Source organism: Manacus candei, unplaced genomic scaffold (genome assembly GCF_025592945.1).
Source record: "Manacus candei isolate 608988 ecotype Guabito, Panama unplaced genomic scaffold, ASM2559294v1 h1tg000182l, whole genome shotgun sequence".
Taxonomy (NCBI): domain Eukaryota; kingdom Metazoa; phylum Chordata; class Aves; order Passeriformes; family Pipridae; genus Manacus; species Manacus candei.
The window spans coordinates 1-25,086 of NW_026138230.1; the positions used below are offsets into that span (position 1 = coordinate 1).

The window sequence follows — 25,086 nt, forward strand, 5'->3', positions numbered from 1 at the left end:
ACCCCCCCATCAGGAACCCCCGCCGCGGTGCCCGTGACCCCCCCGGTGCCCCCCGTGGGTGTCACCCGCACGCGCCCCCAACACGCACACCCGCCCCCCCCCGCTCGGTGTGACAGGGACAGCGCGGGGGGGTCACACCGGCCGGGCACGGGCACGGGCACAGCGCGGGGTGTGCGCACCCTGCACACACCTGCACACGTCTGTACACACCTGTACACACCTGCACACACCTGTACATACCCGTACACACCTGTACACACCTGCACACTCCTGTAGACATCTGTACACACTCGTACACCCCCGTACACACGTGCACACACTTGCACACCCCTGCACACACCCGTACACCCCTGTACACACCCACACACCCCTGCACACACCTGTACACATCTGCACACCCCTGTACACACACGTACCCCCCTGTTTACAGCCCCCCGTGCACCCCCAGCCCTCCCCCCCCCCGCACACCCCCGCACACTCCGGACCGCGCACACACCCCTTATCCGTCCCCCGGCCCTGCCCCCCCCCGCACACCCACCCACGTGCCCACGCCGGACACCCCGACCCCCGCTCACCGGTGCTCTGCCACCGTGCCCCCCCGTGTGCCCCCCCCCGCGCCCCCCCGAGCCGAGCACAGCCCCCCCGCACGCCCCCTCTCAACCCCCTTGCACACCCACGTGCCCCCCCGCACACGTCCCCCTTGCACACCCCCTGTGCCCCCCCCAGCCGAGCCCCCCCAGCCGTGCACCCCCCTGTGCCCCCCCCCCTTTCGCACGCCCCCCCCCCCCCGCGCGTGGGTGCGCGCGCACGTGTGCCCGCGCGTGACGGCGCGTGTGAGCGCGTGTGCGGGGACAGCGCGCGCGGGGGTGTCACGGGGGGGGCTCCAGTCGTGGGGGGCTGTGGGGGGCACCCCCAAACCCCGGCTCACCTCCCCCCAACCCCCCCCGCCCCCAGGCAGCGCCGCGACCCCCGGGACCCCGCACCCCCGGCACCCCAGCCCCGGGCACCTCCGCCCCCGGCACCCCCCGCAACCCCAAGCCCGCTCTCCCCGGCACCCCCCCGGCACCCCCAAATCCCCCGCACCCCCAAACCCGGCTCACCACCCCCCCCCCCCCCGGCAGCCGGGACCCCGCAGCCCCGGGTACCCCAACCCCGGGCACCCCCCGCACCGCCAAACCCCGCACCCCAAACCCTCCCGCACCCCCGAACCCGGCTCACCAGCGCCCATCGCATCCCCCCCCGCCCAGGCAGCGGGGACCCCGGTGCCCCCGCACCCCGGGCACCCCAACCGCGGGCACCCCAACCGCGGGCACCCTCCGCCCCCTCAGCCCCCCCCCGCACCCCCAAACCCGCACACCCCCCGCACCCACCGGCCTCGGCGGCGGCTCCAGCCCCGGCCCGGCCCCGGCGGCGGCAGCGGCGGGAGGGGCGGGCCGACCCCCCCCCACTCCTCCTCCTCCTCCTCCTCCTCCCCCTCCCACTCCCCCCCCCGGCCCCCCCGAGCCCCCCCCAGCCCCCGCCCCCGGGCACCGGGACCCGGCGGGGCCGCTCGGCGCGGCTGGAGGGAGGAGGGGGGGTCCGTGACTGGGGGGGTCCCCGGCTTTTGGGAGGTTCCCACAGTTAGGGGCGGGTGTCCCACAGCCGAGAGGGTTCCCAGGTTAAGGCGGTCCCACATTTGGGGTCCCATATTTGGGGGGGTCTCACATTTCGAGGGGGTCCATATTTGGGGGGGTCCCACACTTAGGGGGTTTCCTACATGGGGGGGGTGAATGTCCCACGTTTGGGAGGGGGTCTCACACTTGGGGGTATCTGATATCTGGGGAGGGGGGATCCCACATTTGGAGAGCGGAATATCCTGCATTTGGGGGGTGTCTCCCAAATTTCGGGGGGGTGTCCAACATTTGAGTGGGGCCCCACACTTGGGGGGGATGAGCCACATTCGGGGGTGCCCCACACCTTGAGGGGTGGTCCACATTTGGGGGGTCTCATATTTGGGCATCTCCTACACTGGGGGGATGTCTCCCATTTTGGGGGGCCCACATTAGGCAGGGTCTCACTTCTGGGGAAGTCACATTTGGTGTCCCGTATTTGGGGGGGTCCCACATCTGGGGGTCCCGCATTTGGGGTCCCACCTGCACCCCGCTGGTGCCACCCGAGCCCTGGGGTCCCCCACAGAGCCCGGGGGGGACACGGAGGGGACGTGGGGGGGACACCGTGGGGTGCAAACGCGTGGCCGGGTGCGCGGCCCCCGCCCGGCTGTGCCCAGGGTGACAGGGCTGTCCCCGGGCCGTGCCAGGCCCTGCCATGTGTGCCACCCTGTGCCACATGCGTGTGCCAACCTCTGGCACACGTGCACGTGTGTCACCCCGTGCCGTGTGTGTGCCACCCCCCGTCACACGTGTGCGCCCTGTGCCACCAGCAGGGACAGGGAGGGCACAGGGATGGGACAGCGGGCACGGCCAGCGGGCACGGACAGGGGGCACGGACAGGGGGCACGGACAGTGGGCACGGACAGCGGGCACGGACAGCGGGCACGGACAGGGGGCACGGACAGGGGGTACGGACAGGGGGCACGGCCAGCGGGCACGGACAGGGGGCACGGACAGCGGGCACAGACAGCGGGCACAGACAGCGGGCACGGACAGGGCCAGGGCCAGGGATAGGCACAAGGACAGGGGCAGGACCATGGACAGGGATGGGGACAAAGACAGGACCAGGGACAGGGGCAGGACCAGGCCCAGGGGCAGGGCCAGAGCAGGCCCAGGGCCACCCCAAGAGGCTCCGATGCTCCGTGACTTTATTGACCCCTGGATACAGCGAGTCGGGGGTCCCCCCGCCCTGGGGGGCCACAGGCCTTTGTGGGGTCCCCGGGGTGCTGTGGGGTCCCCCCCGAACGCTGGGAGGTCCCCTCGGTGCTGGGGCATCCCCTTGGTGCTTGGGGGGTCCCCTTGGTGCTCGGGGGGTCCCCCCATCCCCGCTCTGGGGGGACAGAGGGACACCCCCCTCCCCAAGCTCTGCAGTGCCAGGGAGGGTTTGGGGGGGTCCCCACGGGGCTTGGGGTGGTCCCCGCACCCCATTTCTGGGGGATTTTGTGGGGTCCCTGAACCTCCATGTCCAGAGGGGTTTGTGGGGTCCCTGCGGCCTCGTGGTGCCCGGGGGGGGTTTTGGGGATCCCTGCCCCCCCCATTTCCATGGGCTGTGGTGCCCCGGGGGGGTTTTGGGGGTTCCCCGTACCCCCAATTCCAGGAGGGTTTGTGGGTCCCCACACCCCCCTGTGCTCGGGGCGGGGGGGGGTTGAGGGCCCCTCCATTTTGGGGGTCCTGGTGCAGCATTAGCAGCGACGGTGTCGGGGGGGCCGGGGGGGTCCCCGCGGGCTCCGGGCGGGGGGCGCCGGCCCGGGGGGGGCCCCTCCTCAGTGCAGCCACCTCTCGTCACTGGGGGGGCACAGGGGGGTCAGAGGCGGGGACCCCCCAACATCACCTGGGGGGGAAACCCCAACCCTCACCTGGGGGTGTGGCACCCTCAAATCCCCCCTCGGGGGAACCCACAAACCCCCCTGCCCCCCCCCCCCCCCACCGGCACCACATCAGATCCCATCCGGGGCTGGGGGTGCCCCCCCTGCCCCCCAAACCCCCCAGCTCCATCCGGGGGGATAGAGGGGGATCCCCCCCCCAACAAGAGCCCCCCCAAACCGGGGAAGGTGAGCAGGTACTCACATGGCAGGACCGTGAAGCTGCGGCGTGGGGGGAGAGAGGGGGGGGTTATGGGGGGCACCCCGGACACCCCAGCACAGGCACCTCCACCCTGGCCCCTCCCCGGCACAGGAGCCCCCCCAGACCCCCACCCTGGGCGGGGACCCCTCAAACCCCACCCTGATCCCAGAGCTCCCGGCCCTGGGGTCACCTGTGCCCACCTGTGCCCTCCTGACCCCACCCAACCCCACCCGACCCTGGGATGGTCCCACTGCCCCCCGTTCCAGTCCCAGATGGGCTGGCAGCTCCTGGCCAATCAGAGCCCTGCTCACCCCGTGTCCAGCCAATCAGAGCCCTGGCCAACCAACCAGCCGACCAATGACAGCCAACCAGCACTTCAACCAGCCAATCAGCATCTTGGCCAGCCACCAGCCAACCAATCAGTGTCCTGGTCAGCTAAGCAGCCAACCAACAATTAATCAATCAGCAGCTCAAGCAGTTGACCAATCGCAGCCAATCACCAACACGGTCAACCAATCGCAGCCAACCACCCTTCTGGTTAACCAATCGCAGCCAACCACCCTCCTGGTTAACCAATCAGCACCTCAGCCAGCCAATCACAGACAACCTGCGCCTCCACCAGCCAATCACAGCCCACCAGTGCCTTGGTGAGCCAATCACAGCCCAGCAGCACCTCAACCAGCCAATCGCAGCGCCCCCCAAGTTGGCCAACCATCAAGGGTCCCAAGGGAGACCCTCCCTCCAGCCCCACCCCCACACAAGCCCTGCCCCCAGCACTGGGTAACTGGGTGCCCCCCAAACTGGGGTAACTGGGAGCCCCTGGACCTCTGAAGTGGGGCCTTGTGCCCAAACCTCCCCCAGCCCCCTCCAACACCCAGCACCCCAAAATCCCCCCAGGATCCCCAACTGCCCACAGCCCTGCCCAGAACCCACCCCAGCACCCCCAAAACCACCCCCAGAACCCGCAACCATCTCCAGCCTCCCCAAAACCCACCCCAGCACCCTCAAAATCCCAACCACCCCCAATCTCAACACGTCCCCTCCAGCACTCCCAAACCACCTCACAGGCCCCGTTACCCACTGACCCCCAAACACCCTCAGCCTCTCTAACCCCCCAGCACCCCCAAAACCCCCACAGCCCCCAAAACCTCCCCCGAACCCTCCCAAAGCCCCCCCGTTCCCCACTCACGAGTGCAGCCCGTGCACCCCCCCCTCGACCTGCGCCGCCAACGTCCTGCGCTCGAACTTCAGCTCCCCCGCGTACATCATGGACCTGGGGGGGGGGGGGTCGCTGGGGGGTCGCTGTGGGGCCGGGGAGCCCCCCACGGCCCCGCCCGACCCCCCCTGCACCCACCTGAGCGCCGAGAGGCTGCGAGCCCCCAGGTCCTGGCAGCCGTGCTGGAGCCCGGCCAGCAGGTACGGCACGAACTTGTGGATGGAGCCCTTGTCCTGCACCGAGCCCGACACCCCCCTGCGCCACCTTCACCGGGTCCCCCTTCGCTGCGGGGGGGTCACACAGGGCTGGGGGGCGGCCGGGGGCCGGGAACCCCCCCAGGGAGCCCCCCGGGTACCTGAAGTAGCGTTTCTGGCTGCCGGGGCCCTGCTCCATGGCGTCCAGGGACCCCATGCCCCGGTACTGCTTCAGCCGCACCCCCTCCGAGTAGAAGAACTCGCCCGGCGCCTCCGTGGTGGCCGCCAGCAGGGACCCCATCATCACTGCGGGGGCACCCGTCAGGGACCCCCCGGGCAAGGGGCAGGGGCCATGAAACACCCTCCAGGGTGGTCTGGGGGTGTGGGACCATCACCAGGGTGGGCTGGGGGATGTGGGACCATCACCAGGGTGGGCTGGGGGTGTGGGACCATCACCAGGGTGGGCTGGGGGATGTGGCATCCCCATGGGAGGCACCAGGATATGGTGGTGGGCACGGGACCCCCATGGTAGAACCATCACCAGTATGGGCGGGCAACCATGAGACCCCCACCACTATGGGCTGGAGGCCCATGGGACCCCTAGGGTTGACACCAGTGTGGGCTAAAGACCACGAGACCCCCCCCAGAATGGGTTGGGGCCGGTGAGACCCCCTCAGGATGCCCCCCTTGGGTGCCAGGTGTCCCCCCAGCTGCTGGGTGCCCCCCCTTTGCCCCCCCCAGGTGACCCATTTGCCCCTGTGGGTGCCCTCTCTTGCCCCCCGGGCCCCCCCTGTGCCCCCCGGGCCCCCTCACCGGTGGAGGCCCCCCAGTGCCAGGGCCTTGACGGCGTGCCCGGGGCTGCGGATGCCGCCGTCGGCGATGACGGGGACGCCGAAGCGCCGCGCGTACTCGGCCACGCGGTACACGGCCGTGGCCTGGGCACGGCCACACGCCAGCACTGCGGGCAGGGCACCGTCAGAGGGACAGGGACACGGGGACAGTGGGGACAGGGACATGGGGACAGCGGGGACAGGGACACCGGCACAGCGGGGACAGGGACACGGGGACAGCGGGGACAGGGACACGGGGACAGCGGGGACAGGGACGTGGGGACAGCAGGGACAGGGACACCGGGACAGCGGGGACAGGGACATGGGGACAGCAGGGACAGGGACACACGAGGGACAGGGACACACCAGAAGGGACAGGGATGGCAGAGGCAGGGACACCACAGGGGGGGCTGGGGCGTGCCAGGGGGTGCCTGTGTCATGTCAGAGGCCAGGGGGTCCCGGTGCCACCCTGGCAGTCTGGGGGTTCCCAGGGCACCAGAGGTGCTGGGGGTTCAGGGGCTCCTGGGGGTCCAGGGTGGGTCGGGGGGTCCAGGGGGTCCTGAGGGTCCAGGGGGTCCTGGGGTGCCAGGGTGGGTCAGGGGGTCCCAGTGCCACGCGGGGGGGTTGGGAAGTCTGGGGTTCCCAGGGTGTGGGGGGTCAGGGAGTCCTGAGGGGTTTGGGGGATCCGAGGATCAACGGGGATCCGGGGGGGTCAGGGGGGCCTTAGGGAGGGTTGTGGGGGTCCCGGGCCGGTGCCACCCACCTTCCTGGGTGATGCAGATGGAGCCGCTGCCCATCCCCACCCGCAGCGCGTCCACCCCCGCGTCGATCAGGTTCTTGGCCTGGGCCGCCGTCACCACTGGGGGGACCCCAAAAATGGCACCCCAAACCCTGCCCCGCCCCCAAATCCCACCCCAACACTGCAGGGGGGCACCCCAAACCCTGCCCTGCCCCCAAATCCCACCCCAACACTGCAGGGGGGCACCCCAAATCCTGCCCCAGGGCCCCCCAAAACCTGCCTCATCACTGCAGGGGGGCACCCCAAAATGGCACTCCTAAAATGGCCCCCCAACGCTGCCCAGGGCATCCCGAATCCTGTCCCACCACTGGCGGGGGGGGTACTCCAAATGCTGCCCCATCCTCCCCAGATCCTGCCCCCGGCCACCTCAATCCTGCCCCCATTTCCCCCACAGCCATTTTGGGGCCCCCTCGTTTCCCCCACTCACTGTTGCCCCCCATGACCTGCAGCCCAAGGTGCCCCCAGTGCCCCCCCTGTTGTGGGGTCTCACCATTGCCCCCCACGACCTGCAGCTCGGGGTACTTGGCCTTGATGTAGCGGATCATGCTGAGCTGGTACCGCGAGTTCCCCTGCGACGAGTCCTGGGGGGCCGGGTTTGGGGCACAGGGGTTGGGGGGGAAGTGGGGAGCAGCAGGTTGGGGCACAGCGAGCAGGAGGGGTGCCCACTCCCAGGTGAGGGGGGCCCCAGTCACCTCACACGATTTGGGGGTGTCCCCTGCGCCCCCCTAAAACTCCCCAGCCGCCCCAGTCCCCCCAGTTTTCGGGGTGCCCTGCCACACCCACCAGCACCACCAGGTTGGTCCCTGTGTGCACCAGCAGCTTCATCCCCACCCCTCCATCCCCCCCCCTCTATCCCTCCCCAGTTTTTGAGGTCCATCAGTTTTTGGGGTCCCCCCACACCCACCAGCACAATGAGGTCATCCCCCCCTGCACCAGCGGCACCAGCCCCCTCCCTGTCCCCATCCTGACCCCTCCAGCACCCCTGGCTTTGGGGTTCCCTATTTCCAGGCCCCTCCAGTTTTGGGGTCCCTCCGTTTTGAGATGCACCCACCAGCACCACGAGATCCACGCCTGCCTGCCGCAGCAGCTCCATCCCCGCCCTCATCCCTCCAGCCCCCCTGGTTTCTGGGGTCCCCCATTTCCAGCCCCCCTGGTTTCCGGGGTCCCTCACTTTCAGGCCCCCCATTTCTGGGATTCCCCATCTCCAGGCCCCCCTGTTCCTGGGGTCCCCCATTTCTAAGCCCCCCTGTTTCTGGGGTCCCCCATTTCCAGGCCCCCCATTTCTGGGGTCCCTCACTTCCAGGATCCCCTATTCCTGGGGTCCCCCGTTTCCAGACCCCTCATTTCTGGGGTCCCCCATTTCCAGGCCCCCCTGGTTTCTGGGGTCCCCCATTTCCAGGCTCCCCTGGTTTCTGGGGTCCCCCATTTCCAGACCCCTCATTTCTGGGGTCCCCCATTTCCAGACCCCTCATTTCTGGGCTCCTCCATTTCCAGGCCCCCCTGTTTTGGGGTCCCCCATTTCCAGGCCCCCCGTTCCTGGGGTCCCCCTGCTCCGGGGGCACCCACCAGCACCACGAGGTCGGCGCCCGCCTGCACGAGCAGGTCCAGCCGGTACTTGTCGTCCTCGCGGGTGCCGATGGCGGCGCCGACCCGGAGCTGCTTCCGCCCGTCCTTGGAGGCCGCCGGGTGCTCCCGGTTCTTCTTCAGGTCCGTGCGGGCCATGAGGGCCACGAGCTCGTCCCGGCTGTTCACGATCGGCAGCTTCCCTGCGGGGACACCCCCGGGGTCACCCGGGGCGGGGGGCACGGGGGAGGCCACGGGGACACGGAGGGGACTCCGGGGATCGGGGTGGAGGAACGCGGAGGTGACCCCGAGGGACGGTGACAGGGCATCATAGAGGTGGCCCCGGGGATGGGGTGATGTGGAAGGAGACCCCAAGGGACAGGGGGACTGTGGAGGAGACCCCAGGGACAGGGCACTGTGGAGGAGACTCCAAGAGATGGGGGACATGGAGAGGATGGCAGGGACACAGGGACATGAAGGTGACCCCAGGGACAGGGATGGAGGGACACGGACGTGACCCCCAGGGAGGTGACCCCAGGGACCAGGATGAGGTGACCCCAGGGCTGGGGACAGGGTGACACGAAGGTACCCCCCATGGTGACACTGAGGTGTCCCCCAGGTCAGGGGGATGTGAAGGTGACCCCAAGGGGTGGGGTCAGGGTGACACAGAGGTGACCCCCAGGACAGGGTGATGGAGGTGCCCACATGGGGTGCCCATGGTGACAGGTGTGACCCCAGGGGGGTGACAGGTGCCCCCCTCACCCTTCTTGCTGCGCTGCAGGATCTCATTGGCCTCTTTGAGGGTGACACCAGCCGGGGCCACCACCAGGTCCCTGCGCTTGGTCATCACCTGGGGACACAGGGACCTGCATGTCATCGTCACAGGCACTGTCATGGGCACTGTCACTGTCACTGTCATGGGCACCGTCACTGTCATTGTCACTGTCATTGTCACTGCCACTGTCACTGTCATGGGCACTGCCACTGGTACCAGCACTAGTACTGACACTGTCTGTCACTGGCACTGTCACCTGTACTGGTACTGGCACCAGCACTGCCACTGTCACCAGCACTGCCACTGTCACCAGCACTTTCATTGTCCCTGGCACTGTCCCTGACACTGGCACTGCCACCAGCACTGTCACCGGCACTGTCACTGTGTGTCACCGGCACTGTCATTTCCATTGCTGCTGTCATGGGGACTGGCACTGTCACAGACACAGTCACTGGCACTGTCACCGGCACTGTCACTGTCACAAGCCCCGGGGGACCCGGGGCCGCCCCGGCAGCCCCCCTGCCCCACATCCCACCACCCTCCGCCCCTTCCCGTCCCACTGCCCCACGTGCCCCACTGCTGTCCCTCCCTGCCCCCCTGTGCCCCCCACGCACCTCAGCCAGGGGGGTGCCCCTGTCCCGCTCCCGCAGGAAGTCGATGTCCCGGGAGGTGACGATGCCCTCGAGCCGCCCCCCCAGGCGGCCCGAGTGGGTGACGGGGACCCCCGAGAAGCCGAGCCGGGCCTTGGCGTCCCACACGTCCCCCACGGTGTGCGCCGGGCTCATCACCAGCGGCTCCGTGATGAACCCCTGCTCGAACCGCTGCGGGCACGGGGGTCACCGGGGGGCACCCCGGGAACAGGGGGACGAGGGGGACCCCAAGGATGGGGGGGGTCACCGGGGGGCACCCCAGGAACAGGAGGACGAGGGGGGACCCCAAGGATGGGGGGGGTCACTGGGGGGTACCCCCAGGAACAGGGGGACCAGGGGGACCCCAAGGATGGGGGGGTCACCGAGGGGCACCCCCGGGAACAGGGGGACCAGGGGGACCCCAAGGATGGGGGGGGTCACCGGGGGGCACTCCCGGGAACAGGGGGACCAGGGGGACCCCAAGGATGGGGGGGGTCACCGGGGGGCACTCCCGGGAACAGGGGGACCAGGGAGACCCCAAGGATGGGGGGGGTCACCGGGGGGCACTCCCGGGAACAGGGGGACCAGGGGGACCCCAAGGATGGGGGGGGTCACCGGGGGGCACTCCCGGGAACAGGGGGACCAGGGGGACCCCAAGGATGGGGGGGGGTCACCGGGGGGCACCCCCGGGAACAGGGGGATGAGGGGCACCCCAAGGATGGGGGGGGGTCACCGGGGGGCACCCCCGGGAACAGGGGGATGAGGGGCACCCCAAGGATGGGGGTGGTGACAGCCACAGGCTCATCGTTGCTGGTCACCAGTGGCAGCTTCCTCGGGGGCGCCGGGGCACGGGGGGGGACAGGGGGGTGCGAGGGGGATGTCACGGGGTGGGGACCCCCCTTACCTTGACCTTGCGCACCTCGCTGGCCTGGAACTCGGGGGTGCAGTTGTGGTGGATGATGCCGATGCCGCCGTTCAGCTGGGGGGGCACGGGGGGCACGGAGAGGGCAAAGGGGGGGCTATGGGGGGGCAGCGGGTTCCTGACCCCCGGCCGGGTGAGCGACAGCCCCGCACAGCCACGGCCCCCCCGTCTGCCCTTGCACCCCTCTGGGACTGTGCCCCCCCCGTAGTTCCCCCCACGTGCCCCCCATGGTGCCCCCTCCCCCCAGTCTGTCAGGGCTGCCCCTAGCCCAGACCCCCAAACCCCTGGATGCCCCCTCAGAGCCCCCTCCCCCTCCCCAAGATGCCCCCACCTCTGTGGGGGCCCTCCCCTCCCATGTCCCCCCCATGCCCCCCAGTGTCCCCCCCATGCCCCCCACTCACAGCCATGGCGATGGCCATGTCCCCCTCTGTGACCGTGTCCCCCCAGTGACCCCCAGTGTCCCCCCCAGTGTCCCCCCCACTCACAGCCATGGCGATGGCCATGTCCCCCTCTGTGACCATGTCCCCCCAGTGTCCCCCCTGTGCCCCCCCGTGCCCCCCACTCACAGCCATGGCGATGGCCATGTCCCCCTCTGTGACCATGTCCCCCCAGTGTCCCCCCCAGTGTCCCCCCGTGCCCCCCACTCACAGCCATGGCGATGGCCATGTCCCCCTCGGTGACCGTGTCCATGGGGGACGACACCAGGGGGGTCTTCAGGGTGATGGTTCTGGTCAGAGCCGATGTCAGGTCCTGGGGGGGCACCCCTAAAATCCTGACCCTGCCCTGAAACCCCCCGAGGGGTAATGGGGCACCCCGGACCCCTCCCTGCCCCTCCCTGCCCCTCCCTGTCCCCCCATGCCCCCAAAAACGCAGGGACCCCACACACCCTGGCCACGCCTCACGGGTTGGGGGTCCTCTGACCCCCCCGCACCCCAAAACCTGCTGAGATCCCCCCCCATGGGCATCCCCCACCCCAAAATCACAGGGGGGCCAAAGAGGGAATGAGGTCACCCCAGAGGGGTGTGGGGTGGCACAAGGGGGGCACAGGGGTGTTACCCAGGGGGTCCCGGGCCGGGGGGGCTCAGGGAGGTCACTCACCACCTCATCAGCCGTGAAGTCGATGTAGCCGGGGAGGATGAGGATGTCACTGCGGGGGGGACGAAGGGTTGGGACCCTCCTGGCCCCCCAGATTGACCCAGACCCCCCCAGGGGTCCTTAGGGGATCCCTGGACCCGTGGGGGAGGCACCCGAGGTGGGGAGAGGCACCCGGAGGGGGCACACTGGGGGGTCAGGGGGTTCCTGGGGTGGGGTCTGGGGGTCCTGAAGGGATTGGGGGGGTTGTCAGAGGGGGTCGGGCAGTTCCTGTAGGGCCTGGAGGTCTGGGATGGACTCTGGGGGTCCCTGAGGGGAGTCCCTGGGGTTGCCAGAGGGGGGGTGGGGGCTTCCCTGGGGGGTCTGGGGATGCCTGGGGAGGTCAGGTGGACTCAGGGGGACATCTGGGGGTGCCAGGTCGTGCCTGGGGGGGCTCTGGGGGTGCCCGTGAGGGTCGGGGTGTGCCGAGGGGGGGTCAGGGGTCACCCGCACTTGTAGGTGAGGCCGTCGGCGCAGGCGAAGAGCTGCTGGGCCGTCAGTCCGTCCTCGGGCACGTACCCGGCCCCGCTGATCAGCTGCTGCGCCATGCTGGGGGGAGGCTGGCACCGGGACCCCACACACCCCGGCACCCCCCGGGACCCCCCGGCACAGCCAGGCTGGGGGGAGGCTGGCACCGGGACCCCCCAAAACCCCCAAGCCCACCAGCCCACCAGGGACCCCCGGCACGGCCATGCTGGGGGCGGCTGGCACCGGGACCCCCACCGGGAACAGGGACTGGCACCGGGACCCGCCCGAGACTCCGCTGGCACCCACGGACACCCCTGGGACCCCCAGCCCACCGGGAACGGGGGCTCTCAGCGGGACCCCCGTCCCCTCGCCATGGCCATGCTGGGGGGGGCTGGCACTGGGGATCCAGACCCCAACCCAGACCCCCCCCGGGGCCCCCCATCCACACCGGGAACCTCCCCAGGACTGTCCCCCTGCCCCCCGCGACTGGGACCCCCTGGGACCCGCACCGGACCCCCACTCCTCACCTAGGACTGGTAGCCCCGACCCCCCCGGGACCCCTCACCGGGACAGAGACCCCGCCCCGCATCCCCCGGGGGGTCCCGGCCCCCCCCCCCCAGCACAGGGACCCCCCCCGGGCTGGCCGGGCGGGGCTCGCTGGGCGTTCCGGTGCCCGGGGGAGCCCCCGGGAGGAGCCGCTCCGAGGGGGAGTCCCCGAGGGGGCCCCTCTTTCGGGGGGGTCCCTGAAGGGTTCGGGGGTTCCCCGTCCCGGGGGGGTTCCGAGGAGGGAAGATCCCAGTCCCCGGGGGTCCTTCTCCCAGTGGGGGGTTCCGGGGGGGTCCCGGTTCCCGAGGCGGCCCCAGCGCAGGGCGTGGCCGTGGGCGTGCCCGGTTGTGGGTTGGGCGTGACCGGGGGCGTGGCCATTTCCCACGGGGCGTGGCCAAGGCCGGGACTGGCCGCCGCAGCCCCCCCCCCCCTCCCAGCCTGCCCAGCGCCTCCCAGTAACCCCCACCCCGCCCCCCAGTGCCCTGGCCCCGGCCTCAGCGCTCCCAGTAACCTCCCCCGCACCTCTCCCAGTAACCCCCCGCATTCTCCAGTAACTCCCCCTGCACCCCCAGTAACCCTCTGTAACCCCCCCGCCCCCCACTGTTGCCCGACATTCCCCAGTGACTGCCGGGAGCCTCCCCCAGTACAGCCCAGTACCCCTCCAGTACCTCCCAGTGCTGTCCCTCCACCTCCCAGTAACTCCCCGATACCCCCCCACTGCTGCTCCCTCATGCCCCAGTAGCCTCCCAGTGCCCGCCAGCGCTGCCCACCCAGTACCCGGTGACCCCCCCGCACCTCAATAACCTCCCAGTAACCCCCCAGTGCTGCCCTCCCAGGCCCCAGTAACCCCCCAGTGCCCCTCCACTGTTGCTCCTCCATCTCCCAGTAACTCCCAGTACGCCCCACTGCCGTCGCCCCAGGCCCCAGTAATCCCCCAGTAACCCCTCCAGCTGCTCCCCGCACGTCCCAGTGCCCCCAGTACCACCCGCCGCTGCCCCCTCCTTACCCAGTACCCCCCGTGCCCCAGTAACCAACCAGTACCCCCCAGTGCTGCCCCTCCTCGCCCCAGTAACCAACCAGTACCCCCCCACTGCCGCCCCGCCACCCTCCAGTAACCCCCCACTGCCACTCCCCCCGACCCAGTAACGCCCCAGTCCCTCCCAGTGCCCCCCCGCCCCAGTCCCTCCCAGTACCCCCCAGTACAGCCCTTCCATCCCCCAGTACCCCCCCGCTGCCGCCCCGTCTGCCCCCCAGTGCCCGCCCCGGCGCCCCCCGCCCGCGGCCGTGCCCCCGCAGCCCCCCAGTGTGCCCCAGTGCCCCCAGTAGCCCCGCCCGTACCTGGGCTGCCCCTCGCCCATGGCGCTGAGCGCCGGGGAGGGCGGGGCGGGGGCGGGGCCTCCAAACCCCGCCCACGGGCACGCCCACGGGCACGCCCCGAGCCCCGCCCACCGCCGGCAGCCGGGGGGGCACCCCGAGCCCCCAGCGTGTTCGGGGCACCCCTTTTTGGGGAGCGCCCTTTGTTCGGTGAGCACCCCGGCTGGGAGGGCACCCCCGGGCTCGGGGGCACCCCCGGCTTGGGGGACACCCTGTCTGGGGGCACCCCCTCGCTCTGGGCACACCCCCAGCTCGGGGGACACCCCAGTGGGGGGGCACCCCTCGATTTTGGGGGCTGCGGGGGTGCCCCTGTTTTTGGGGCACCCCTGGGTTGGGGGTACCTTTCTATTTTGGGGGCATTCCTGTTGGGGGGCGCCCCCGGCTCTGGGGGCACCCCTCTGTTTTGGGTGTACCTCTGGCTTTGGGGGCACCCCTTCTTTTGGGCGCTCCCCTCTTTTGGACATGTCCCTTTTTGGGGGTACATTCTCCTACCCAGGCCCTGGGGGCCTTTTTTGGGGTGCCCCCCTCTATTTTGGGTACCGCCCCTGTTTTGGGGTGCCCCTCTCTATTTTGGGTGCCGTGCCGCCCCTGTTTTGGGGTGCCCCCCTCTATTTTGGGTGCCCCTCCCCCGCCCCGGGGGTACCCTGGGGACCCTCAACTGCCCCCCTTCCCCCCCCGCCGGGGCTGTTTGTGCGACCTCTTAATGAGCCCGCGGGGAACGGCGGCGGCAAAACAGCCTCACCTGCACCTGAGCGAACCTGAGTGTGCCTGAGTGTGCCTGAGAGTACCTGAGTGTGCCTGAGTGTGCCTGAGTGTGCCTGAGAGTACCTGAATGCACCTGAGCACACCTGAGTGTGCCTGAGTGTGCCTGAGAGTACCTGAGTGTGCCTGAGAGTACCTGAATGCACCTGAGCGCACCTGAGAGCACCTGAGTACCAGAGCGCACCTGAGTGTGCCTGAAGGTACCTGAGTGTGCCTGAGAGTTCCTGAGAGTACCTGAGTGCACCTGAGCGCACCTGAGTGTGCCTGAGTGTGCCTGAGAGTACCTGAGAGTACCTGAGAGTACCTGAATGCAGCTGAATGCACCTGAGTGCACCTGAGTGTACTGAATGCACCTCCCTGAGCCCCTGCCTGCACCTGGATGCACCTGGGTGCACCTGCCTGCCCCTGAGCGCACCTGAGTGTACCTGAACGCACCTGCCTGCACCTGAATGCACCTGCCTAATTCCACCTGCCCCTGCCTGCCCTGCCTGTGCTCCCTCCTGCCCCTGCCCGCACCCCGCAGGTGGGGGGGACACCCCCACGCTGCGCCCGGGGGTGGGAGCCCCTCCAAAGCGGTACCAGGCCCCGGCAGGTGCCCCCCGCAGGCAGGTACAGGCAGCGCAGGCAGGGGCAGGCGCGGACCCCCCCCCCGCCAGGGCAACCCCCCCGCCAAGGTGACCCCGCGTGTCCCCAGGTGACCCCCCCCCAGAGCGCACACGGAGCCCATCCTCGGCAACCCCACGGCACGGACCCCCGCCCACGGACCCCCCCGGCACGGACCGCCCGCCCCACCGACACCCCCCGGCACTGCCCCCCCGGGCTCCCCCCCGGCACCGACCGCCCCCGCCGCTCAGCACAGCCCCCCCCGGCACGGACAGACACCCCCATGCCCCCCCCGGCACTGACCCCCCACAGCCCCCCCCCGGCACGGACAGACACCTCCATGGCCCCCCCCGGCACTGACCCCCCACAGCCCCCCCCGGCACGGACAGACACCCCCATGCCCCCCCCCCGGCACTGACCCCCCACAGCCCCCCCCCGGCACGGACAGACACCCCCATGGCCCCCAAAGCACGGACAGACACCCCCATGGCCCCCCCCGGCACTGACCCCTCACAGCCCCCCCCCCCCCGGACGCCCCCCCGTGACGCCCCCCCGCCATTACCTGTCGTCCCCGTGTCCCGCGGGGGTCCCCCCCACATCGAGAGGGTCTGGAGGGGCTTCCATGGCGGGGGGGGGCGGTCCTGGGGGTCCCGTGGGTGCCGGGGGGGTCCCGTGGGTGCCGGGGGGGTCTGTGGGTGCCGGGGGGGGTCCCGTGGGTGCCGGGGGGGTCCGTGGGTGCCGCTGCCGGCGGGACCCGGTGGCGTGGGGGGGGTGGGGGGGTGGGGGGGCGGTGCCGCCCCCTCGGCTCCGCCCACGTCCGGGGGGGCTCGGTCCCGACACGGGGGAAACTGAGGCACGTGGGGGGGGCGTGGGGGGGTCGGCGTGGGGTGAGGGGGACACGGGGGGCTCGTGTGTGTGTCCCCTCCCTCCAGCCCCCCTGAGCCCCCCGGGGGCAGCGGGAGGGGGGGGGGTCGCCCTTCCAGCTCCTCCCAAACGGCGGGGGAGGGACACGCGTGGGAACACGGCACGAGGGGGTCGTGGGGGGCTCGTGGGAGGGTCGTGGGGGGGTCGTGGCGTGTGTCCCCCCCCCACGGGCCATTTGCAGCCGCGGCAGCTGCCGGGGATTAGCGCGGCCGGGATTAAGGGGGGATTTGGGGGGGGATGGGTAATGGGGGGGCCGCGCTGCTCCACCCAGTGCTCCCAGTATAAACCAGTATAACCCAGGTATCCCAGTGTGTCCCAGCGTTCCTGGCATAACCCAGTGCACTCTGCCAGTTCTGCCAGCACATCCCAGCAAGCCCCGGTGTTCCAGTACCCGACAGTACACCGTGTTCCCAGTGCTCCCAGTGCAGCCCAGAATGCTCCAGTACATCCAGTGCATTCCAGTACACCCCAGTACATCCCAGTGCTCCCAGTGCAGCCCAGAGTGCCCCAGTACATCCAGTGCATTCCAGTACACCCCAGTACATCCCAGTGCTCCCAGCACAGCCTAGAATGCCCCAGTGCTCTTCAGTGTTTCCAGTGCTCCCAGTAAAGTGTTCCCAGCGCTCCCAGTGCAGCCTAGAATGCCCCAACACATCCCAGTACATCACACTCCTCCCAGTGCACCCAGTTGTCCCGGGACACCCTAGTGCTCCCAGTGCACCTCAGCGATCCCAGTACAAACCAGTACACCACGCTCCCAGTGCTCCCAGCACACCCCAGTGCTCCCAGTACAGCCAGTGCTCCCAGCACACCCCAGTGCTCCCAGTACAGCCAGTGAGCCCAGTACAGCCATTGAGCCCAGTACACCCCAGTGCTCCCAGTACACCCCAGTGCTCCCAGTACAGCCAGTGAGCCCAGCACATCCCAGTGCTCCCGGCACATCCCAGTATGCTCCAGTGCTCCCAGCACAGCCCAACGTGCCCCAGTGCTCCCCAGCGTTCCCAGTGCACCCAGTTGTCCCAGTACACCCCAGAGCTTCAGTGGGAGTGTCACCCGTGGGGGGTGTCCCCCGAGGGGTTTGTGCCCCCAGTACCGTGTCCCCCGCGGGTTTTGTGTCCCCCGCAGGGGTTGTGCCCCTGCAGGGTTTGTGTCCCCCGCCGGTTTTTGTCCCCCGTGGGGTTTTTGTCTCCTGTGGGGTTGTGCCCCCACAGGGTTTGTGTCCCCCGTGGGGTTTGTGTCTCCCCCGCGGGTTTGTGTCCCCCGCAGGGGTTGTGCCCCCGCAGGGGTTGTGCCCCCGCAGCCGCACCGGCAGCGCCAGGCGGGTGCCGGTGACACGGTGCCGGTGACCCCGGGGATTAGCGCCCAACTCCCGCACAAGCCTCTTAGCAGGGGCCGCCCACGGCCACGGGGTCACGCGTGGGGGAAGGGCAGCCCCCCGAAGGGACCCCCATGGCTCCCACGGGACCCCCAGGGGACCCCCGGGGCACCCGGGGGACCCCAAGACGCTCCGCCCAGGAACCCCCGTGGCATCCAAAGGTCACGCACCCACCCCCCCCGGGGCACGGGGACCTCGCGGCACCCACGGGATCCCCACAGCACCCACGGGACCCCACGGCCCACCCCCAGTGTGGGCACCGCAGAGCAGGAGCCGCTTAAGGAACGCGGCGCCTTTAAGGGGCGTGGTCATGGCGGACCCGCCCCGCGTGGGCGTGGCCACGTGGAGGGAGCGCGGGAAACGCCACGTGGGGGCGCGCGGAGGGGCCGGGACCCCCCCAGTGACAACCAGTGCACCCCAGTGACCCCCCCCGCGAACCAGTGACAACTGGTGATGGCCCCAGCGCGAACCGGTGACCCCCAGGGCAGCCCAGTGACCCCCACTGACCCCCAGGGCAGCCCAGTGACCCCCAGTGACCCCCAGTGACCTCCAGGGCAGCCCAGTGACCCCCAGTGACCCCCAGTGACCCCCAGTGCATCCCAGTGACCGCCAGGGCATCCCAGTGACCCCCAGTGACCCTCAGTGACCCCCAGTGCATCCCAGTGACCCCCAGGGCAGCCCAGTGACCCCCAGGGCAGCCCCCGGCCCCGCTCAGTGCTGCCCAGTGTATCCCAGTTCCTCCCAGTGCCGCCACAGGGGCCCGAGTGGGGACTGAGCCCTCCCCAGTGCATCCCAGTGCCCCTCCCGTCCCTCCCAGTGCCATCCCAGAGGACACGGGCTGAGGGCTGCGACCCTCCCAGTGTCCCCCCAGTGCATCCCAGTGCCTCTCCAGTGGCTCCCAGTGCACCCCAGGGGAGCGGGTCTGGGGGCCGTGCCCCTCCCGTGCCCACCGGGGTCTCTCCGGCTCTTTATTGCTGTCCCGCTCCAGCAGCCGCCGCCCCGCGCCCCCCCCGCCCCCCTCAGCACTCGATGGAGTCCTCGAGCAGCTGCAGCAGCGGGGGGGGCACTCGGGGGTCCCCCCCCGGCCCCTCCTCCAGGCTCTCCTCGCTCACCTCCTCCAGCGCCGGCAGCACCCCCAGGGTCCCCCCCCGCCGCCCCCCCGGCGTGGGGCTCCCCCCAACCTCCGCGGGGCCCCCCGACACCTCGCCCGGGCTGGGGGCGCGGGGGGGGCCGGGGCTGGCGGGGGTGGGAGGCGGGGACCCCCCCGGGGAGCCCCCCCCGGGGGAAACCCCCCCCGGCCGCCCCACGGAGTTGGCCTGTGGTTTGGGGGCGGGGGGGGGCTGGGGGGCCGGCGGCGCGGGGGGGGGGCGGCGGAGGGGGTGGGGGGGGCGGGGGGGGGACCTCGCCCACCTCGCTGTACCCCTCGTTGGGGTAGTAGAGCCTGGGGGGGCTTGGGGGGGACTTGCCGGCTTGGACCTGCGAGGGGGGGGGGGCAGAGGGGTCAGGGGGGCCCATGGGACACACCCCCAGCACAGGGACCCCCCAGTGGGACACCCCCGCCGCACCCCGACCTCCCCCATAGGATCCCACCCCCCCACAGCTCAAGGACCCCCCCCGAGACCCCCCTGGACCCCCCAGTACTGCAAACCCTGCCCAGCCCAGGGAGCTCTGCCGTGGGACCCCCCTTGCACAGGGATCCCCCCAGCACCCTGCCCGGCACGGGGGCCACTCATGGGACCCCCCAACACTCTGACCCCCCATGGGACCCCTCCAGCCCCCCAGTGCCTCCCCAGCACCCCATTTCTCCCCCAGGATCGCCCAGTGCAAGGACACCCCCCTTGGAGCCCCATCACCCCGACCTCACCCCCCGGGACCAGCACGGGGACCCCCCCATAGGAACCCCCCCAGCATCCCGACCCTCTCCAGTGGGACCCCCCAGCACCCCAGTCGCTGCCCAGCACTCCGACACAGCCCACGGGACCCCTCCTAATGGGAGCCCGCCTGTCGAGACCCCCCCGGCACAGGGACCCCTTTGGGGGGGTCAGGGTGGGTTGACTCTGCCTCTCCCAGCACCTTTCTGGGGGGTCCCCAATCCCCCCGGGGGTCTCCCCCCCCCACTCACCGGCTGGAACCACCTCAGGCTCTGTGGGGGGGAAGGGGGGGGTCAGCTGGGGAGACTGAGGCACGGGGGGCTCCCTCTTCCCAGCCCCCCAAACCGGGGGGCCCCTCTTCCCAGCTCCCCTGACCTGGGACCCCCTTTCCCCGTCCCCCAAACCGGGGGGCCCCTCTTCCCAGCTCCCCTGACCTGGGACCCCCTTTCCCTGTCCCTCAAACCGGGGGCCCCTCTTCCCAGCTCCCCTGACCCGGGACTCCCTTCCTCCAGCCCCCCCAGACCCAGGACCCCTTCCCACAACCCCCCAAACCGGGGACCCCCTTCCCGGCCCCCTCCCGGCCCCAAGTGCCCCCCTTTCGTCCATCTGTCCCCCCGCAGTTCTGGCACTGGGGGGAACGGGCTGGGTTCGGGGGTCGGGAGGGGCTTTGGGGGTGCCGGGCAGAGCTGGGGGAGGTTTGGGGGTTCGGAGGCAGGTGCAGGGATGAGGGAGGGGCTGAGGGGGGTTCTGAGGTCGCAGGAGAGGGTGGGATGCGGGCGGTTTGGGGCTGCGGGGGGTGTTCGGGGGGTTGGGGGTCCATGGGGGGTTGGGGTTCAAGGGGGGTTGAGGGTGTCTCTGGGGCACGGGGGCGCCTTGGGAGCGCGGGGGGCAGGCCCGGGGGTGCAGGGGGGGCCCGGGGGGTGTTGGGGGGCCCCTACCACGTTGGGGTGCTTCTCGATGGCCAGCGCTGCCCTGTCCGCCGTTCGCTGCTGCCGCCGCCGCCGCCGCCGCGCGCGCAGGGCGAGGAGGAGGAGGAGGAGGAAGGCCCCGAGCAGGAGCAGCGCCCCCAACCCCCCCGCCAGAGCCGCCGCCGGCACCGCGCCCCGCGCGGGGGGGGGCTCCGAGGGGTCCCGGGGGGCTGCGGGACAGGGACACGCGTCAGCAGGGGGGGCACACGGGGAGGACCCCATCGCATCCCCGGGAGGGGCTCCGAGGGGTCCCGGGGGGCTGCGGGACAGGGGGGGGCACGTCGGGGGAGAGGGAACATCAACGGGGGGGCACAGAGAGGGGGGTGGGAGGAGATCCCGTCACCGGGGGATTGGGGGAAAACTCCATCCCTGGGAGGCACAAGGCCGAGGGGCTCGGGGGAGTTGGGGGCACCCCATCGCTGGGGGGCAGGGGGGGCCCTGAGGGGGGCCCTGGGGGGTGTCCTGGTGCCGTGGAACGGGGAGGGTCTCACGGAGGGGTCCCCGGGGGTCGCCCCCCTCCGTACCCGCCTGCCCCGGCCACAGCACCTCCAGCTCCACCGTCGTGTTCGAGGTCTCGCCCGACTCCTCGTCCCGCGCCAGCACCTGCGGGGGCACGGGGGGACATGGAGGGGACGGGGGGGGGACACAGCAGTGACACCGGGGACACATGGAGGGGACGGGGGGGGACACAGCAGTGACACCGGGGACACATGGAGGGGACGGGGGGGGACACAGCAGTGACACCGGGGACACATGGAGGGGACGGGGGGGGACACAGCAGTGACACCGGGGACACATGGAGGGGACGGGGGGGGACACAGCAGTGACACCGGGGACACATGGAGGGGACGGGGGGGGACACAGCAGTGACACCGGGGACACATGGAGGGGACGGGGGGGGACACAGCAGTGACACCGGGGACACATGGAGGGGACGGGGGGGACACAGCAGTGACACCGGGGACACATGGAGGGGACGGGGGGGACACAGCAGTGACACCGGGGACACATGGGAGGACACGGCTGTGGCACTGAGGAACACACGAGGGGACACGGAGGTGCCCCCCAGCCCCAGTGCCCTCTGTGTCCCCCCCATGTCCCCTCCCTGGTGCCTCCCAGCTCCTGGTGCCCCCCCGGTGCCCACAACCCCCAGCCCCCCGTGCCTCTCCAGTAACCCCAGTTGCCCTGTCCCCCAGCCTCCCCTGCCCCCTCAGTGCCCCCCTGCTCCCCATTCCCTCATCCCCCGGTGCCCCTCAGTCCCTCCATCCCCCAAATGTGCCCCCGATGACCCCCAGCCCCCCGTGCCCCCCCCACACCCACCTTCAGGTGGTAGCTCTGCCCAGGTCTCAGCTGGTCCACCTGGGCCACCAGGAGCCCGTTGGGCATCACCTGGAAGAGCTGCTGGCTCTGGTTGGCGCTGGGGCTCAGGGTGTAACGCACCTGGGGGTTCACCCCCTGCGGGGGGGTCAGGCCCTGCCTGCACCCTGCCCACACCCCTGCCTGCATTTCCTACCTGTGTTCCCCACCCACCCCTGCCTGTCCCCCTGCCTTCACCTCGTCTGCACCCTCACCTGCATCCCCTCCCTGCATCCCTGTCCACATCCCTCCCTGCATCCCACCCGCATCCCTCCCTGAATCCCTGTCCACATCCCCTCCCTACATCCCTGCCCTCATCCCTCCCTGCATCCCACCCGCATCCTACCTGTACCACTCCCCACCCCCTGCCTGCCCCCTGCCTGCCTCCACCTGCATCCCAACCTGAGCCTTCTGCCCACATCGCTGCCCACATCCCTCCCTGCCTCCCTCTCCGTACCCCTTCCCACCCCCTGCCCGCCCCCCGCGCCCACCTCGGGGAAGTCTGGGTCGTGGGCGCGCAGGGCGAGCACCTGCCCGCCGAAGGTGAGGAGCAGCGCTGCGCGGCGCGGGGCCGCGGGCACGAAGGCGCGGTAGCGGGCGCGGGGGAAGCGCGGCGGGTGCCGGTTCGGGGCCAGCACCCGCACCAGGGCCCGCGCCACCGCGTACTTGGAGGGGTCGTTCACCTGGGAGGCCTGGGGGGACACACGGGGGCAGGGGGGCACAGCGGGGACACGGGGGGACGTGGCGGGGTGGGATGGGGGACACAGGGGGACACGGGGGACACAGGGGGACACGGGGGACACAGGGGGACACTCAGGTCCCACCCGCTGCCACCGGCCTCCTGCGCCCCCAGGGGCTGCCCTGGGCAGCTCCCACCATCCCGGGGATCCTCATCTGCCGGGTACGCCCATCACCCCGGGGACCCCCATTTTCTTGGGTCCCCCATCTCCCAAGGGACCCCAGCTTCCGTGGGACCCCCATTTTCTTGGGTCCCCCCACCTCCTCAGGGACCCCAATTTCTGTGGGGACCCCATTTTCTTGGGTCCCCCCATCTCCCCAGGGACCCCCATCTTCTTGTGTTTCTCCATCTCTGTGGGGCCCTCCGTCTCCCTGAGACCCCGATCTCCTCCCCGTGCCCCCCGTGCCCCCCGCCCCACCATGACGCTGAGGCAGATCTCGGGGGTCAGGCGGCTGCTCTCCACCGCCCGCAGCAGCGTGATGGCCCCGGTCACGTTGTCGATGTGGAACCGGCCGCTCTCCTGGCCTGGGGGGGGCACAGAGATGGAGACCCCCGGCACCCCTCCACCCACCCCCGGACACCCTACCCATCGCCAGGGCCCCCTACCCACCCCCCGCCCCGGGGCACTGTGGGAAACTCCCCCCGGGGCATCCCTGCGGGAGGGGCCGCAACGTCCCCCCCGTGAGTCCCCCTGAACCTTCAGGCGGGGAAGGACTCCTCCCTTATTCTGGGGGGTGGTACCCTCGGGGGGGGGCCTTATTAACCCTTTGAGCCCCAGGAGGGGGAGTTTAACCCCTCTGGTGCTGGAGCACCCTTGGGTGCACCAGGGCACGACCACCCCCGGTCCCCCCACAGCCCCCCTGCGCCGGGGAGAGTGGGAGGGGTGGATTAGGGCCCCTCAGATCAATCCCTTTATTTAATTCGCTCCTGCAGGGCTCCAGCGGACCCGACAATCGGTCTGTGCTGCCTCAGACCCCTGGGGCAGGGGGACCCCTGGGGCAGGGGGACCCCTGGCAGACACACCCCCTGCAATGGGGACCCCTCCCCTGGCACAGGCACCCACCACGCCCCCACGGGGACCCCCGGCACTGCCAGGGAGTGGGGGGCACAGAGGGGCACCGGCCCCGTGAACCCTTTCGGGCACCGTGGCCTCCTCTGCCCACCCGTGTCCCCGTGTCCCTGCCCACCCGTGTCTGTGTGTCCTGCCCCCTGTCCCTCCCTGTCCTCCCGTCCCCGGTACCCGGTACCTGCCAGCAGGGAGTATATGATGGTCCCCGCAGCCCCATGTCCCTGTCCCCGTGTCCCTGTCCCCGTGTCCCATGTCCCTGTCCCATGTCCCTGTCCCCGTGTCCCCCGTCCCCCTCACCTGCCAGCAGGGAGTAGGTGATGGCCACCCGCAGCCCCCTGTCCCATGTCCCTGTCCCCGTGTCCCTGTCCCCGTGTCCCTGTCCCTATCCCCGTGTCCCTGTCCCCCTCACCTGTCAGCAGGGAGTAGGTGATGGCCGCCCGCAGCCCCCTGTCCCATGTCCCTGTCCCCGTGTCCCTGTCCCCCCATGTCCCTGTCCCCGTGTCCCTGTCCCCGTGTCCCTGTCCCCTCACCTGCCAGCAGGGAGTAGGTGATGGCCGCCCGCAGCCCCCTGTCCCCGTCCTCTGCGTAGACGGCGCCGGGGCTGAAGCTCAGGGGACCCTCCTGGGGACACGGAGGGGACACGGGGGTGTCCGGCTGAGCCCCGCGGGACCCCCCCAGCCCCCCGCAGCGTCCCCGCGGTGCCGAGTCCCACCTGGAGCTGCCCCTCGGTGACGTTGGCGGTGTAGACGGGGCTGGTGCAGACGTGGGGGCCGTGGGGGGCGCGGGGGGTGCAGGGCAGGAACTGCGGGTACTGATCGTCCCCGTCCAGCACGTTCACCCGCACCCGGGCAGAGGCGTTGAACCGCTCCCGGGTGTTCATCTCCTGCCGCGGGAAAGGGGGCACGGGCACCCCAAAACCTGCTGGGGGCTGCACGGACAGGCACAGGGACCCCCAGGGCACGGGGACACCCCAGGGACAGGGACCCTGATGGAAAGGGAACACCCCGGGGCACAGAGACCCTCAGGGCACAGAGACCCCGAGGGCACAGGGACCCTGATGGAAAGGGGACACCCCGGGGCACAGGGACCCCCAGGCACAGGGACCCCCAGGCACAGGGACCCCCACGGAAAGGAGGCCCCAGGCAGGAGCGGGGGCTGCAGCCCGGGGCCGTGGGGTCCCCCTCGTTCCCATCGCGGGGTGGGGGTGCCGGGGGTGCCGGGGTGGGTGTGATGGGCGGGGTGGGGGGCGGGGCGGGGGC

General features: G+C 71.0%; 2 protein-coding genes across 2 annotated transcripts; both read right to left on the bottom strand.

Annotated features, from left to right (window-relative positions):
* Positions 1 to 2,714: 2,714 nt before the first annotated feature.
* Positions 2,715 to 5,195, bottom strand: LOC127463934 (inosine-5'-monophosphate dehydrogenase 1a-like; the record flags this gene model as incomplete). The annotated part of the gene is given in 6 exon segments (XM_051773958.1): positions 2,715 to 3,352; positions 3,354 to 3,392; positions 3,394 to 3,434; positions 3,717 to 3,733; positions 4,903 to 4,986; positions 5,068 to 5,195. Coding segments are annotated over 6 exon segments (330 nt in total), but the record flags the coding sequence as incomplete, so codon positions are not given.
* A 29-nt stretch (positions 5,196 to 5,224) lies between these two features.
* LOC127463936 (inosine-5'-monophosphate dehydrogenase 1-like) lies at positions 5,225 to 16,194 on the bottom strand. Its single transcript, XM_051773960.1, has 12 exons — positions 16,088 to 16,194; positions 12,226 to 12,321; positions 11,740 to 11,788; positions 11,290 to 11,391; positions 10,624 to 10,698; positions 9,705 to 9,911; positions 9,078 to 9,165; positions 8,319 to 8,518; positions 7,243 to 7,333; positions 6,717 to 6,812; positions 5,937 to 6,081; positions 5,225 to 5,429 (listed from the first exon to the last, which is right to left on the bottom strand). Exons 1-12 carry the CDS (start codon positions 16,147 to 16,149, stop codon positions 5,225 to 5,227), a joined length of 1,416 nt encoding a protein of 471 aa, XP_051629920.1. The 5' UTR covers positions 16,150 to 16,194.
* Between the last annotated feature and the right edge of the window lie 8,892 nt (positions 16,195 to 25,086).